Genomic DNA, 17,600 nt, shown 5'->3' on the forward strand with positions numbered 1-17,600 from the left:
AGAATCATAGCCGTTTGAGTGTGTGAATAGTCCTCTTCTCTTGCACGCCGTATTAGCTATGTTAATTGCCACAGACAACAAAGCATATGGCAGTTAAGTGAAATCTAACGTATTGGAAAGATGCAAGCCAGTTCAGATGAGGCTTAAAAGAGGGTTGGGGGTGGGGAGCGTGAACAAGTTCAAGAGGAAGCAAGGGAGACAAGGTATAGCTCATAGAAGTGACTTCTGGGTCTTCAAACCTTCTGTGGCCAACTCAGATGACCACAGGGCCATAATGCTCTTGTGAAACCCTCAAAACCAGAGCTGTCAACGGGAGTGCTAGTCACCAAAGCAGGGCCACTTGGACATCGTAGATCATGGATCTGTCTTTAATTAGGTGCCCACAGCTTAAAGACCATGAGGGGTTAACTGTCCCCGGTCTGTTGGTATACCCTTCACATCTGTCATGGAGTCTCCTGAGCCAAAGAGCCCAGAGAAACAACTGTCCGTTGCACAAGGTCTCAGGCGTCTCCACGTCTTCCGTTAACCAGCTGGCCACTTAACAACTGGGAGTGACTTCGTTCTGTGCAGAGCTTATATGGCTTGGTAAACTCATCTCTGTTATCACCTCTGTCTTCATCATCATCATCCTCGGCCAATTCACCCCGCCCCCGGCTCTCCTGCCACTGCCACACCCCAAACTCCCTCCCCTTCTCTCCATGCCAAGGACAGACGGCCACACAGGAGTCTGCATCCTCCACCCACACCCAGCAGCTGTGTCTCACACACTGTCCATTCAGTCACAGCTTTCCACGTGTTCACCAGGCCCCACCAGTAACTGATTCCTGTCCTGTGTTCATCCGTGTGCTTTCTCTGATGGCACTTTCCCATTCATGTGCGGATGCACTGTGATAATTCCCACCTTAAAAACATGATCTCCACAGTCCACTTCTCCGGTAGTACTTATCCTATTTGTCCAAACTCTATTTTACTGAAACAAACACCTCCAGATCCTACTCTATGCTCACCTCCAGATTCCCCTGTGCTCACCTCCAGATCCCCTCTGTGCTCACCTCCAGATCCCCTCTGTACTCACCTCCAGATCTGCCTGCTGTGCTCACCTCCAGATCCCACTCTATGCTCACCTCCAGATACCCCCTGTGTTCACCTCCAGATCCCCTCTGTACTCACCTCCAGATCCGCCTGCTGTGCTCACCTCCAGATCCCACTCTATGCTCACCTCCAGATACCCCCCTGTCTTCACCTCCAGATCCCCCTGTGCTCACCTCCAGATCCCACTCTATGCTCACCTCCAGATACCCCCTGTGTTCACCTCCAGATCCCCCTGTGCTCACCTCCAGATCCCCTCTGTGCTCACCTCCAGATCCCATTCTATGCTCACCTCCAGATCCCCTGTGCTCACCTCCAGATCCCCTCTATGCTCACCTCCAGATCCCATTCTATGCTCACCTCCAGATCCCCTGTGCTCACCTCCAGATCCCCTCTGTGTTCACCTCCAGATCCCCCTGTGCTCACCTCTAGATCCCCCTGTGCTCACCTCCAGACCCTCCACCCCCGCCCCCTGCTCTCTGTCCCCTCACTTTGGTCCAGCTTTCAACCATGACTCACAAGGGTTACTTATAGCGAGGTCACCAGTGTCCTCTGTCTGAGCCAGAGCTGCTTCAGCTCTGGCTTACAACCCAATACAGGGGTTTACAGCCAAACGCAGGGGTTGCAGGGCTCGGCAGTGGCAGGGATCTGAACTCACAATCCCCAAACTCTAACTCAAATGTAAGATATCCCTGGCAGTCCTCACTCGAGCTGCACTGTAGTCTCCCAGTAGTCTACTTCCCTGTGGTCTCACCAGTGTGAACTTTGCACCACGTGTGCCCTCCTCACCTTCTCAGTGCGGAATGCTGCCTGACATGTCTGTGCTCACGGGTCCATGCTTACAGACTGAGGCATTTTTTACCATACGTGCCATGTTTTCTGCATGAAACAAAATTATTTCATTATAGGAAACCATTTTTTAAATAATCTTCTACCATCACTGCTATGTACCAAGCTGTTTTAAACAGCAGTTTTACCCTTTGAGCCTTTCATGCTTGCATGCAATGTATTTTGATCATAGTTACCCCTTCCTTTCTCTCAATCTCCCTAGACCCACCTATAGCACCCAACTCCTCCCGATTTTATATCCTCCTCTTCAAATGACCCACTGAATCCAATTTGTGGCCGAACACCCATGGGTTACAGGCAGCACAAATTAGTATGCGTATGGGTCGTTGTGCTACACAGATAAGCACATCCGGGTCATAAGTATACAAACTTGCTTCAGTCTTCAAAAAAATCCAATTCATGTATATACCCAAGAATTATCTTAAAATATAGTTATTATTTGTTACTGACAAATATTTGACTATATACTTGTTTTAAATACTCATCCAGGGTCATGTAAAAATTTATCAGACACCGTAATCATCCGTTTTAATTGTCAACTTGATATCATTTGGAATCACCTGGGAAGAAAGCGCCAGGGAGGGTTTGTCTAGATCAGGTCGCTCTGTGGGCGTTCTGTGGGCGTGTCTGTGGGTGTTCCGTGGGCGTGTCTGTGGGTGTTCCGTGGGCGTGTCTGTGGGTGTTCTGTGGGCGTGTCTGTGGGATTGTCTTGATTACATTGATTGATGTGGGAAGGCCCGGCTCACAGTGGGTGGGGCCATTATAGGCCCTGACTGAATTTGAGAGGGGATCCTGAGTTGAGGAACAGTCGAGCATGCATTTGACCTCTCTGTGCTGTTAACTGAGGGCGTGGTGTTTGCTGTTTTCAGTCTTCTGCCTGTGACCTGACATTACGATCTGTCCTATAAGTGGCTTTGGGGGGATATTTTATCACAGCAGTGGGAATGATACTCGGATATGCATGGAGGGACACAGGCAGGAGTCTTAGAAGCCCTGCTCTAAGTGACTACCACCAGTGATCAGTTCTAAGTCCTCATGCTATTTTGACCTATCTGTCACAACTGACAACCCTGACCATCTTCCCTCGGAAAAGGCCCCATGTGGCCACTCTGTGCCATCTCCCCTGGTTTCTTCCTAAATGCCTAGTGACACCCACCTCCTCCTCGCCTCAGATTCTCAGTGAGAAAGCTGTCCTCCTCTGCTCATCCCCTCCGTCCTTCCCGTTTATCCCAGATGTAGATCTACAGCCCAAATGCCTCCTCTACCTCCCAGTTCGGGTATCAACCCGTGTGGCTCCTACAAAAGGCAACGGCATCTGGTTGTCTCTGCCCTCTCTGCCCACAGTCTTTCCCACCTCAGTAAATGGCAGCCCTAAAAGCAGCTGTCGGATCCCCAAGCCCTGAAGCTACCCTTGGTCATTCCTCTGCTAACGTCCCTCATCTCCACATGACGTTACGGCTGGCACAACCTTTGAAACACATCTCCAGTGTGCTCTCCTCCGTACTTCAGCTGGCTGAAAGGCCTGACTTTCACCTCCTTCCACCTGACTTGCTCCAGGAGACTCCTCGCCAAACTTCTCCCAGGAGTCCTCTGTAGACGATCTATACTGCATGTATAGTAGGAGCCTCCTCCTGATGTGGGCCCTGAGTCACTGCCCCTCAGAGCAGGTAGGGCTCCCACCCACATCACATCTACACCACGGTCTCCATGGCAATACACCAGGACCTACAGGATCTGCAACTCCATTTTCTTTACCTCTTAGAGCTCATCTCCTCTCAACCTGCTCAATCCTCTCTGGCCTCCATTCTCTTCCTTGAACACTCCAGATCCGTGCCTATCACAGGCTAAGCCCTTGGTAAGCCCTCCATTCTGTGTGCCCTGTCCTCCTTCTCCCAAGGTTCTAGTGAGAGGTCGCCTCCATGGTGAGGCTTCCCAGACTACTGTGATGGAAACTGCAGACCACTCTTCCAGACCACTTCCTACCCTGTGTATTCACTTTGTGTGAGCATCGTCTATGTCCCTGAAGTTACATGCCATTTTGTGTGAGCATTTTCTTAGTCCCTGAAGTCACATGCTACTGGTTCCAGTGTCTTGCTTTCTTTTCCTGTTGTTAAGATGAAAATTCTCTAAGCAAAGAAGCTTGAGGGAGAAGGGGTGGATTGTGGCTAGCACTTCCAGACTACAGTCCATCATGGCAGGAAGTCCCAGCAGTAAGCACTCAGAGAGATGGCTCATTGCATGTGCATTAAGGAGCAGAGGCGAGCGCCAGTTTCACAGTCTGCAATCCCTCCCCAGGGAAGAGTTCCACCACAGCAGAGATATCTTCCACCTCAGTTAACACCCCAGACAGGCGCATCCAGAGGCCATCTCTCAGGATTCTAAATTCTGTCACATGCACAATTAACACTGACCTTCTCATCCAGCACAGGATGAGAAAAATACAGGGTCTGCTCAAATGAACGGAAAGAATGAATTTCACATAAAGCCTTTTAAATGTCTTCGGCTCTCCAGGCTTGATGTATAGACTTTCTTATGAGTCATGCAACAATTAGTAAGTTCAAGACATAGAACCCCCTTGTTTAGGAGAACAAAAGGACCCACAGGTGCTCATATGCCGTGGCCGTGTGTTAGTGAATGGGGCTCCTGAGTGTCACAGCTGTGTTCCCATTGCCCAACACCTCCAAACTACCGCCTGGTGCCTCCCATCATATTACTGTAAGAATAGTAACCGATGTTTGGTTTTCTTTGCAGTGTTGATGAGAAGACCCCACACCTGGCTTTGGGGGCGGTGAAGAACATCTCTCTGAACATCTCCATCTCCAACCTTGGAGACGACGCCTACGATGCCAACGTGTCCTTCAATGTCTCCAGGGAGCTCTTCTTCATCAACATGTGGCAGAAGGTAAGGAACGCTCACTCCCCCGAGAGGGAGCCGTTTCCCATCTGACCCACCTGCCGACACGCGTCACAGCACAGAGCGGGCAATGAGTCTGCCAACGTCATTCCTTCATAAGAGCTTGGAATTGCTACAGATTGGCTCTCATCCTGGCCTCAGAAGGTTGCTGGTACAGCCAAGCAGCAGCTGTAAACACGTACCTCAGAGAAGGTCTATCTTCCATGCCTTTCTCTTGTGGACTGACCCTCTCTGAGTGGCTACGACTGTTAGCCGCGCCATACATATGTTCTATAAGAGTTCACTTTTGTGTCGGTAGCTGTTAAAAAGAAGTGTAAACGGATCCCTGCCCGTCATGATGGCTGTCACTAGCAACACACTCTGTACTCTACGGTACATGGCCGTCTGTGTCAGCTGATGCTTTGCTGTGTTTATGTGTGTATTCCTGCCGTATTCAAGGGCATTGAGGAAATTCGAAGATTTACAGGAATTGAGTGAGCTTCTGTAGAGCCAATTGATTTATTCTAATGATAGCACGATTCCAAGAAAGGGGAGCTGGGCTATCGCTTTCTTTCCCCCCTGATGCCCCTCAATGCAACCACCTCTGTAAGAGAGGAGGACAGGTCCTGGGCAGGAGAGACCCTATTCTAAGATCCAGGGCAGGATAGACTCCCATTCAAAAACCCAGGACAGGCTAGAACCCCATTCTAAGACCCAGGTCAGGATAGACATCGTTCTAAGATCCAGGGCAGGATAGACCCCATTCTAAGACCCAGGGCAGGATAGACCATAGACCCCTGTTCTAAGACCCAGGTCAGGATAAACTCCGCCCTACACAGATGTTCCAACCACAGTTATCTGAGCACGTGCAGCCTTTCCCTGTTAGCAGTAATAAGCTCACTGAGCTGGTGTTCACATGGAACTTAGTCACTTTATGCTGAAAACCTTTACCCTAGTCCTCAGCACATGGGCACCCCAAGGTACACATTTGAGCAGGTGGGCTGCCAGCCGAGGTTGTGGGAGACAGGGTGGAGTTAGCCATGAATTCTAGTCAAAGGCTGTGGTGACTAGAGGACAGTGTACTTGAGAAGGTGACAGGAAGGAGTCAGTAGCTATCACAGTGGCCATGGGGGCCATGGGTGTGCCTCAGGTTGGTCTCTTTACCATTGAGGCATAACCTATAAAACCTTTGGCCTAGAGAACTTTGGGTTCCATTCTGGTAGAAAGCTGACAAGATATCATGGTGCCTCATGATGGTTGTGAACATGAGTGGGAGTAGGACAGGGCATAGAGACATCACGCACCTCTGCAGACCAGCCAGAAGAGCAGACCTGTGACAGAAACAAGGACGCCCCTCCCGTGACAGTCATACTTCAAGGTTATACTGGGGATATAAACAGTCTAGCCCAGTTCTAACTGCACCTAGGGGTAGGTAGTGATGAGTGACCAAGGGACCTCACCCATTCTGTCACACAGGTGACACAGACTACTTACTAGGCCCTGTATGAATCTTACAAAAAGAGTCTAAAGCACAAAACTAAGGAAAGCCTAATCCAAGATGAAATAACATTTAAAAGGTTATTAGAAGAGAAAGAAATAATAGACTGTCCAGAGTATCCCTTTTTACCGAGAGGATAACTTCAGGAGACCCTTGTGTGGGGATGAGGAGCTGAGACAAAGAGAGAAAGAGAGTGTTCCAGTGAGCAGTGACCATGGGGAAGGGGCTGCTTGGTCTTCTCAGGTCTCTGAGAGCCTGAGGTGACAGTGACACACCTCAGACCTGTTCATCTCGAAGCCGAGGAGGGTGCTAGAGAATTCTCCCACAAACTTCTGTCATTCACTGCTGAAACAAAAACAAAACAAACAGAGTTCGGAAATTAGCTCTTGAGCACACGGGCCTTCCATAGCTATGCCCCTGCTTCCTGTCTAATAAAGCAGTGAAGTAATTAGAAACAACACCGGCTGAGACAGGGCTGGAGGGGCTTAGCTATCTTGACCAGTTACTGCTCTTGTAGAACACCCACATGGTGGCTCAACCATTTCTCCACCCCCAGCTCTCCCCCACCCCCGCCATGAGGGATTCTCTCCCTCTGGAACCATAAGTCAGAATTAACCCCTTCTTCCTGAAGTTGCTTGAAGTCATGACATTTTACCACAGCAACAGAAGAGTGACTGATACAAATCCCGATGCTCATAGACCCGAGGTTTGCAAGCCCAAGATGCCATCTTGCTCTGTGTCTCCAGATACCGAGCGGGAGGCAAGGAGCTGAGGACATTTAATTTGTTTGGAAATTGAGAGAGAATGAAGGAGAGGTAAACGCTGATAAACCTGCTACACCCGTAGGGGCGGAGCTTAGCCATGCCGCCCCGGAAACTGTATAGACATGAGGATACTGGAGGGATGAAGAAACAGAAATTCATAGGCTCTCTAAGGCAGCTGTTCTCAACCTCTGGGTCGTGACCCCTGTGGGATCCAGTGACCCCTTCACAGGGCTACTTACTTCCCCTGAGCTTCTTACTTCCTAAGCTCCCGAAAGTTGTAACTTAGAGTTCTGGTTGAAGAACACTTCACAGTTCCAGGAGTTGGGCAAGGCAGGCATGTGCATAGATGAAGGTGTCCAGACTTAGCACAGAATATGCTAGATTCTGTGGGAGATGAGGGGTCTGATGTCACCCATAGGTCAGCCTCCTCAGCAGCCCAGTGGCTGAAGTAGAAGTGTGAACTGGTGCTGCTGGATTTTATTGTTCAATAAGAACCAGACCTTCACTTTTATGTTACTTTGGCAGATAATTAAGATGTTTTCTGAGTGTCGTATAAGCCAAACAAAACATTTTCCCTGATCACGTCCAGCCTGTAGCCACTGGTCTAGCCTTCTAGCCTAGCTGTTCCCCATGTACACTAGCTAGCTCCATGTGTGCTAGCCCCATGCTCTAACCCACCTGACTGTCATATGACTGTATTTCTGGTCAAACTTTTTTCACATCCTTGGTGTGTCTCATGTTCTCCCCTTGGAGACAGATAAACTAGCTAAATTTATTAGCATGTGTATGTGTAATTGTGTGTGTGTGTGTGTGATTGTGTGAATGATTGTGTGTGAGTATGTGTGTAATAGTGTATGTAATTATCTGTGATTGTATGTGTGTGATTGTATGTGTGTGTAATTGTATGTGTGATTGTGTGTGTGATTCTGTGTGTTTGCTAGTGTGTATGATAGTATATGTGATAGTGTATGTGTGATTGTGTATGTGTGATTGTATGTGTGCAATTGTGTGTGTGATTGTGTGTGTGAGTGTAATTGTGTGTATGTAATTATGTGAGTCTATGATTGTGTGTATTGAGTGTGCGTAATTGTGTGTGTGTGATTGTCTGTGATTATATGTGTGTGTGATTGTGATTATATGTGTGTGTGATTGATTGTATGTATATGTGTGATTGTCTGTGATTGTGTGTGTGTGTGTGTGTGTGTGTGTGTGTGTGTGTGTGTGATATTGTCTATATGTGTTTAGGGATGGAAGGGAATGGAAAAGTCAACCCAAATGTAGCATCCATGTCATTTTTTGGGGGGGGGGTTTGGTTTTTTCTTTTTTTTTCGGAGCTGGGGACCGAACCCAGGGCCTTGCACTTCCTAGGCAAGCACTCTACCACTGAGCTAAATCCCCAACACCCCCCCATGTCGTTTTTTTATGCTAAAGACTTTTAGGCTAAAGTTTGTTCTCTGGAATGGTGGTAGGAGCAGCTGAGGCAGCGTTTACATTCAGACATAGAGTAAAACAATAGGTGTGGAGTGTGGCACGGAGGGAAGTGAGCTGTGGTGGTGAGCTGGTGTGACAGCAGTCTCTCTGGTGATCAGTGTGCCCTGGGTGCAGGGTACCAGAGTCTTCACTCTCGGACAGGGCCTATGCCAAGCGTGTGTATAGTGTGCCCCTTCTGTGACAGACCCCGACCCCACCACATGCCAGCACACACTGCACACATCGTCATGTGCTCAGTCTCTGCTGGACCCCACCTTCTGACAGTTCAGCTTGTGACTTATCTGACTTTGTGACGGTGCACACGCCGTGCACCTTCAGCAGAAACCGTACTTCCAGGTTTGAACTTGGGTCTTTTAGCGGGGTGCCGTACAGTACTTTGGCGATGCGGTAACATGTTACGGGAAGGGCCATCAGGACAGAAACGTGAGAAGATAAGATTTGGTGATGGGAATGTTGGAAGACGAGGCACATGAGAGAGGAAGGATGGTCCTGGGCCCTGGGAGACTTCACCCACCACACTCCACACAGCTTGCCGAGCGCGACCGAGAGCCTAGAGCTGTGGTTGTCTGTTACCGAGTGTGGCTGTGGAGTTACCTATGGCTCTGTCTTCTAATCACCTTGAGAGACTGAGATGAGGGGACAGACCCTGTGTCCTCTACTCCTCCGTGACGAGGCCTGATGAGGTCACGGTAGCGTATCGGAGAAGCTCGTTTTTGCAGTTTCTGAGAAGCGAATGTTTTGAATTTCTAATCAGGCTGGGTCTCCAAGCGGGGCTTTGGGGGTCTTTATAAACTACCAGCTCGGCTTGCTTCTCTATGGCAAGTGACATCAAGAGCTGGAGAGTTTGTTTTTGCTGTAAACTGAGTCTTCCCGCTAATGTCTACCTCTACCACAGAATGGGTATTCCGTTTCTCTCAGGAATCTGTCTCCTCACTTTCAAGGCGGGCCGCTCAAGACGGCGCCAGATGACAAAACCGCTCAGCTTTCTAATCTGATCTGAGGGAGGATTTGGACACTTGATGTGTTTGCACAGATTTATATTTGAGGGAGTAGCTGACCTTTCTCTGGCGGAAGGCTCCGTGCAGGAACCTGCGTGTCTGTGCTTGGGAATGCAGAGAGATGTGTCAGTGGCGCGGAGGAGTCAGGCGTCACCAGGGCCGGAGTAAGCCCATCCTTCTGTATGTGAGCAAAACACAAACAGCTTTCCTTCATCAGTAGCTGCTACCACGGTAGCAGACTTGGCTTCCGTTGTACTCTGTGGTCTCCGGTGTCTCTTATCAATTTAATAGAAGCCCCCCCCCAAAAAAAATGCAGCCCTTGGATGTTGATAGCCATCATGGCCATTAAGATGACCAGTGAACTCACTGCTCACCCTTGTAAGAGAGCCCTGCAAGGGAAATCAATACTTGGAAAATAATAAGTCTTTTCCGCCCATTTCCTGCCTTTAATCTTGTGCCCTGAGCACCCTGGTGACTTTACCTTGAACTTCCTGCATGATGCCAGGCAGTGGTTCTCACCTGGCCCTGGTCCAGATACCGCTCTTAGCCTGCATCCTCCCGGTGCTCACTTCCTGTTTCAGTCGCTTCTGAAGGCCCTACTCTTTATCCACAATAGACTAAGAGAGAGTCAAGAGGAGCAGGTACCAAGCCCCAGCTCCCACCCCTGAGGCCAGGATGGTAATCTGTCCCCAGTACTATGCCTGTCCCTCCTGCCAGAGCACCTAGATGGCATCAGAGAGACAGCAACTAGACGGAAGGAAGGCCGCTGAGACTGCTGGCCCTTCTGGTAGCCATGGGCACCAGGAAGCGATGGAGAACCCCAGGTGTCCGTTTCTAATCAGTGTGGCCTGTGTTCCGAGGCAAAGCTCAGCTTTCATTGGTACGAGAAGCTTCGTCTGTGTATTCACGGCATTTGAGGGGAAGGCTACAGTCCAGCTTGAGAAACAGCAATAAAGCCATAAGTGCAACAAGAACCAGTTAAGAGTGTCTCCCACCATCATGCCATAGGCATTCTGTGAGGGGGATTCAGAAAGTGCGCATTAAAACTTCTGGACCCTGCCTTCAGCTAGATGTCTCTTCTAAAAGGGAAAGGAGGAGCCTGCCTGGGTTTTCAATTGTTTTTGCCAGACAACAAAGTACCTAACAAGGAAAGGAAGGAAGGAAGGAAGGAAGGAAGGGAGGAGGAAGAGAAGAAGGAGAAATGGAGGAAAGGAGGAAGGAAGGAAGGAAGGAAGAAGGAAGAGAGGAATGAAGGGAGTGAGGGAGAAAAGGAAGGAGGGAGGGAAGGAAGCCATGATCAAATTGCTAAACTGAGACAAAAGACAACATAGAAATAAATAACATTAAAAACTAGATCTGGGCGATGGCCCGGCAGCTAAAGCACTTGCTGAGCAAGCCCGGTGACCCGGTTTGGATCTCCAGAGCCCATAAATCAATGGAAGGAAAGAATAGACTCCATCCACAAAATTAGCTCCTCACATCACACACATACACACACATACACACACACACATATAAACACACACATACACACACATACATACACATACACACACACATACACACACACATATACACACACATACACACACATACACACATACACACATATACACACATACACACATACACACATACACACATATACACACACATACACATACACACATATAAACACACACACAACACACATACACACAAACACACAACACACAGAGACACACACAGACACACACACAACACACATATATAAACACACACATACACACACACACGCACACACACACACACATATACACATACACACACACACATGCACACACACACATACACACATACACATACATACACAGACACACACACATACATGCACACAGGCACACACACACACACACACACCACATCATGCACACACAGTAATGAAGAAGAATAGAGACTGGACAGATGGCAGTATGCATAAGAGAGCTTGCTGTTCTTGCACAGGACAAACGTTCCGCTCCCAGCAGCCACACTCACAGCCCCCAATAACCTATAACTCCAGCCCCAAGGGCTCTGGCTACCTCTCCTGGCCTACAAGTGCATCTACACTCGTGTGTTCACACACAGTTTGAAAATAATACATTTTTTGAAGTCAGGAAAAAGTTGGTAGTCCCTGAGGGATGTGTCTGTTCCCAGGGGAGATGCTCATGGTGAAGCAATGCAGGGCACGATCTCAGGCAAGGACCTCCAAACCTTAGCCCTCAGCTTGATCTGACAGGGAAGCACCAGCTTCGTTCTATCCCGTCTTAAAGGAAGTTACACTTCTGACCTACAGACAGCAGACACTGGTTTAGAGCCACTTTCGGAACTGTTAAAAACCTGCAGCTCTTTTTACCCTAGGGGATAGGATGTGAGCAGGGTGGGACCAGGAATCAAGGGCAAGCCTCAAAAGATGGGGGCCATTGTGGACAGCAGGGAACCCACATAGACTTCCCGGTGGGACTAGAAACTAGCTAGCCCCACCTCTATGGATATCAGTGTGAAAGGTTCCCAGAGAGTAGACACAAATCCAGTGGACTGAGTGTGTGACTCAGCCCTACGACTCCTGGTGTTCACCCAAAGGCGCCCTCTCAACACATCTCAGAAATAGCACAACCATGTTTACTACAGCACTGTTCCTAACAGACGAGCCAGCCTAGCTGTCCAGCAGAGGAGGAACCGAGAAAATGTGTTTTTTATACACAATGGAATGTTTTTTAAGCCATAAGAATGAAGTCATGTCATTTGTAAGAAACTGGATGCAACTGGAAACAATAACATTAAGCAAATTAAGCCAATATGAAAAAAAAAAAGGCTTCTCTCTCATTTGTGGTTCCTGTGTTTTATATAGTCCTGGGGAACGATGTATGTATTTATTAAATAAAAGTGGGAGTGGGGTTGTCAAAGGGAACAGAGGGGCTGAGGGGGGATGGTAGGAAAACGGGAGAGATGAGGAGAATGCTCAACAAACGCACGGAAGAAATCTAAATTTAAAATAATGTTTTTGGAAATGGAGGCCTTGCAGCAGCTTGAGATGCAGGAAGGAAGCGGTGGTATAAGCCCTTGATAATGACCACAAAGCTAAGTTGTGTATATGCTGGAAAAATATAAATAAAAAAAAGTGAGGGGCTGGAGAGATGGCTTAACGGTTAAGAGCACTGACTGCTCTCCCAGAGGTCCTGAGTTCAATTCCCAGCAACCACATGGTGGCTCACAACCATCTGTGATGGGATCTGATGCCCTCTTCTGGTGTATCTGAAGTGTACTCACTCACATGCACTAAATAAATAAATCCGTTTTTTTAAAAAAAAAAAATGTGAAACTGGGAGGGATTTTCGGGACTCCAGATAAAACTCTCAGGATCCACTTAAGGGAAACAAGGCAGGACTAGGGGTGTGGTAGAGCACTTACTGAGCATGCTCAAGACCATGCTCAGTTCCTCAGAGGAAACACTTCAGCGTGTTTAAAATATGTGAACTATTCCCAGGGCTACAGGCACAGGCCACCATGCATGCCTATCCAAGTTTTCTTCCAATTCAAACCAAGTGTCAGTACAGTAATGTCAATCTCTAACTTCTTCCTGGAGCTGACCCTGCTTCAACTTTCCCTGAAGAGTTAGAGTTGCTTTTTTCAGTCAGAGGTAGGACGTTGGGCTGCTGGAAGGAGCTCCATTACCCAAAAGGCCAGGGACGTCGAACCCGTTGGTATCCCCTGATTGCCTTCAATGCCTTCCCTCTTCCTACCAGTTTTTGCCCCCCATACTCTGCACCTTGTACTCTGCATACCTCAGCCCAACCGTGGTTTGCTTCTGTGTGTCCCTGTGTGTGTGCATGCGTGGATGTGCACATGTGTGTACACATGTATGCATGCCCATGTGCATTGTGTACGTGCGTGTGCATTGTGCCTTGCACACACAAGTGTGTGTGTGTGTGCATGTGCATATACATTTCCTCATGTGTGTGTGTGTGTGTGCATGTGTGTGTGTGTAAAACTTCATATGATGCTATTTCCCTCATATGATGCTACTTGGTGTGTCTTGTCTTTGTACTGTAGCTTCCTGGAGGTCTGGAAGTCTAACCTGTTGATATTTAGCCTGTGAGGTTTGACTAGAACCCAGTCTTGTTAAGTCTGAGGTTTTTGATCAATTTTTGCTTTCTTTTTTCACAGACTATTTATACTTAAAATAGCGATGTGTCCATGTAACTTTTCTTTTGACGTTTTAAAGAAATGAGCTCTATTTCTAAAATGTCACCCCCTGACCTTAAGGATGAGATACGCTGCTGTTTTAATCTCTGGCAGTTTCACCAGTGCGTTTGTCTCTATTATAAGCAAGATGCGTCTCTTCGTTTGCTCTCCTCTGTGGTCTTGGTCAGGTTTGGGACTTTTGCTAGAGTTTTCTAAATTAATAAACAGAGAGCCTGAATTCTTTTTGGTAGTCTGGAGACGTGTATCTGACATTGCTTCAACAGCAGGCAATGAGAAGGATAGCCTTACTGGGTGCTCACTTTTACGCCATGCACTATGCTCAGCACAAATTTTTTAAAACATGTTTTAGCCCCACAGTAACTCACGCCCACTGGCGAGCTTTGTTTTCCTGAGGTGGAAACCAACCCTTAGCGAGGCGCAGCTGCTAAAACTGGGTATCGGGATCCAGGCACTGACAGGCTGACTTCAGAGGTCTCTAATGCTTCTTCTTTGAATAAAGAGGCTAATTTGCATGTCTGATGGTCCCGCTGGCTGCCCACCTGGCTTGCAGCAGTTACCCTCTGGAGAGCCAGGTGCTTCGTGAATGACATCTTTCAGATTACATCACCCCTCATTTTTCTTGGGTAGGGGGTAGCAGACAGGAAGCACTGATGCATTTTCTGGAGCAGCTGTGTTTTTTCTAAACAAGACTCTCTTTAGTACCCTGGGGGTACTGGCACACAGACCTAACCCCTACCAGGCTCCCACTAGAGGAAGTTCTCCTGTGGTGCCCATGTGTCACTACGCTGGATTCTGAGAGCTGGCACCGCTTCCCTGACTATTTGAATGTCTTTCTGGATTCGATTTGTCCCAAGGTGAACTCGGTTAAAGGAATATCACACTTGAGAGCTTTGCCCCTGAATGGGCCAGGACAGAGGAAAAAAATACAGTTTATCCATTTCCCCTTCTGCCTGCTGAGCACTGGACAGCTGGGAAAAGTCCTGAGAGGTAGAGTCACTCAGCGCTTGGTGTGTCCGACACTCAACTGTCTTGCTCCATCTCCATCATTTTCCAAACTCAGGTCCAAATATTGTTGGGAAGGGGTTGGGGGAGCTCCTAGCTGTATGCCCAAGTCACCTATAAGAGGCCAGTGGCACAATACCAGGAGCACAGGTACCTGATCACATGACATGGATCATGTGACAACCAGAGTCTTACTGCTGATTGATAATTGCATCTGGGGGCTCTGCTGGGTGATAAACAGCAGGGATTTTCATAAGATAGCAGCTTATGCTCCCTGTATATAGGAAAAGATACCCAATAGTCAGAAGCAGTCTCAACAAAGACAAGACAGAGTGGATAAAAAGTCGGTGTCCTGTTTGCATGGCACAGAGGCAGGCATCAGTGTCTCGAATGTCTGCAGAACTCACACTCCTCCGGCTTTAAGTGCTGATCTTGAGAATGGGAACTGCCTGGCTTGGTCTGACTGCCGTCGCCGCTGTGCGTGCTCATTTATTCAGAAAGAGTGAACCGCACGTCTGATGAGTATTTAATGTGTATATTCAGAATAGACATAAGCCTGTGGCCCCTTCTTCACAAACCCGGTGGGGAATGGGTCTGAAGAGGTGTCTAGAGTTGTGACTATGGTGAACAGAACAGGCTTGGGGGCTGGGAAAGGTTCCCCAGTGCATGCTGAGAGGTGTTCAGGAAAAAGGGGGGCCACTGGGACAAGGAGGGATGTGGGCTGCTATAGAAAGGGTGTCACAATAGGTGAGTGAGGGGAGCTGACACATGACTGGTGCATTTAGCAGGGGCCAAACGACATAGGTCTTAGGAGAGCACAGTAAGGTGTCCACAAATAAATGGAAGAAGGTGTCATGTGTAAGTGACAACCTTCATTTTGTCTGAATGCTGGATTCTATCATATACTTACAAAATGCCTTCAAAATGTGCCAGGACACATTTATTATAAAATCCTGGTCTGATTATTAGCTCTGAACAAGGAAGGACAAGAAAGAAAGAAAGAAAGAAAGAAAGAAAGAAAGAAAGAAAGAAAGAAAGAAAGAGAAAGAAAACAACCCTAAGATATCTTTTATAGGGGTCTTTAAATGGAAGCCAGGGTGGATATCACCAGAAGATGAACATTAGCTATTAAATAAATCTAAGCTTTAAATCTAACCTTTGTCATAGCAGAATACATGTACAATCCGTGCTGAGAAAGGTCTAAAAGGTCACATCTCACAGAGGGAATAGCCGTTCACAAAAGGGAATAGTCTAATATGGTCAGCATGTCAAAGTTCATGTCCTCCTTTGGGGAACCCCAGTCTATGGGGCATTTTCTCATTGATTACTGAGGATTGATGTAGAAGGGCCCATCTCACTGTGAGCAGTGTCAGCCCTGGGCAGTGGTCCTGGATGGAATAGGAAAACAGGGTGACTACTCTTCTCTTTCTCTCTCTCTCTCTCTCTCTCTCTCTCTCTCTCTCTCTCTCTCTCTCTCTCCCTCTCTCTCGGAAACAGAGGAGGAGTTAATCTGGGGGAGATGGAGCACGTAGAAGACTGGGAGGGGTGGAGAGAGGGAAACTGCAGTCAGGCTGAGAGGAATAAAAGTTGAAAGGAAAGAAGGGACGAAGAAAAGAAACAAAGGGGAAACAAAGAAACAAAGGAAGGAAACCAGTTGAGTAGGCGGGGAAAGCAGGCCAGTAAGCAGCTGTCCTCTGTGGCTTCAGTTCCTGCCTCCCAGTTCCTGCCTGTCTTGAGCACCTGCCTTGAGTTCCTTTGGTTAGGGATTATGATGTGGAAATGTGAGCTGAAATCAATCCTTTCCTCCCTGTGTTGCTTTTGGCCATGGTGTTTATCACAGCAATGGAAACCCTAACTAAGGCAGGAATGCACCACCAGGTCTGGCTCATGCTAAAAATTTTAAAGAGAAGAAAAGCTCTTTTTCATATAGTTTTATTTACTTCAAATAAAAATAAATAGATGTGATCTGGTAGTTTACAAATATTTAGTCAAGGAGGAATTTCCCGACAAGCTCCCTTCTGTCCAAGTGGCCTCTCCCTGACCCAGCACACCTTCCCCGGTGCCACAAAGTGCTTCTTTGAAGGTCTTTAAGAAGTGCCTTCCTTGTTTTTCTTTTATTTAATAGTGTTTACCTTCTACTTGTGTGTCTTTTCATTTGCAGTACCCTCAAGTACAATAAGGATTCAGGCACACTAAATACAGTTGATGATCAGTTCTGCCATCCGTCTTCTGAGGTGATGTTTTTCCATGTTCAAAAGTCCATTCCTCAGTCCCTAGGGGGACATGGGGACAAGGTGGATATGGGGTGTGATCTATTTCTTGGTTTTTCCTTGGATAAAAGTGGGTGAGCCCAAGCCCAGGTGGCTTCCATCCTTAGCAGACAGACTAGGCAGAGGTCAAGGTGACCACATGGAGAAAGATCTTGGGTGCAGGTTCAAGAAGGAAGTGAGATGAATTGTTGGAGGGTAAGGAGCTTATTAAAAGAGGCAAACTGACAGATAATAACATGCTAGGAGCTCTGAGAAGAGTGTAGTCCCTCACACCAGAGACAGATGGTGAGGTCTCTGAGGAGAGCAAAACAGACCCTCACAGAGAAGGTAGGACTCTCTTCTTACATCTTTCTACGGATGAAGCCAATGTCACAGCCTATCTGACTCCCAGAACACAGGGAAGAAGGTTGGAGGGAGGGTGGCCACTAATACCTCCTTTGACTTAAAATCTCTTCCCTGAGTGTGTACTCCTGAGGCCTGAGCGTCTGTTAGAGATTCACAATGTCTCAATCGCTTTGGATA

The 17,600-nt window shown here is 47.8% G+C and overlaps 1 protein-coding gene across 1 annotated transcript in view; it reads left to right on the top strand.

The window, feature by feature from the left end:
* The window catches only part of Itga9 (integrin subunit alpha 9), a 293,447-nt gene that overhangs the window by 198,235 nt on the left and 77,612 nt on the right, over positions 1-17,600 (top strand). Inside the window, exon 18 of the mRNA XM_032911092.1 lies at positions 4,690-4,840. Coding sequence (XP_032766983.1) covers positions 4,690-4,840 — 151 coding nt within the window. The remainder of the gene's footprint in view (positions 1-4,689; positions 4,841-17,600) is intronic.

Source organism: Rattus rattus, chromosome 8, assembly GCF_011064425.1.
Source record: "Rattus rattus isolate New Zealand chromosome 8, Rrattus_CSIRO_v1, whole genome shotgun sequence".
Taxonomy (NCBI): Eukaryota; Metazoa; Chordata; class Mammalia; order Rodentia; family Muridae; genus Rattus; species Rattus rattus.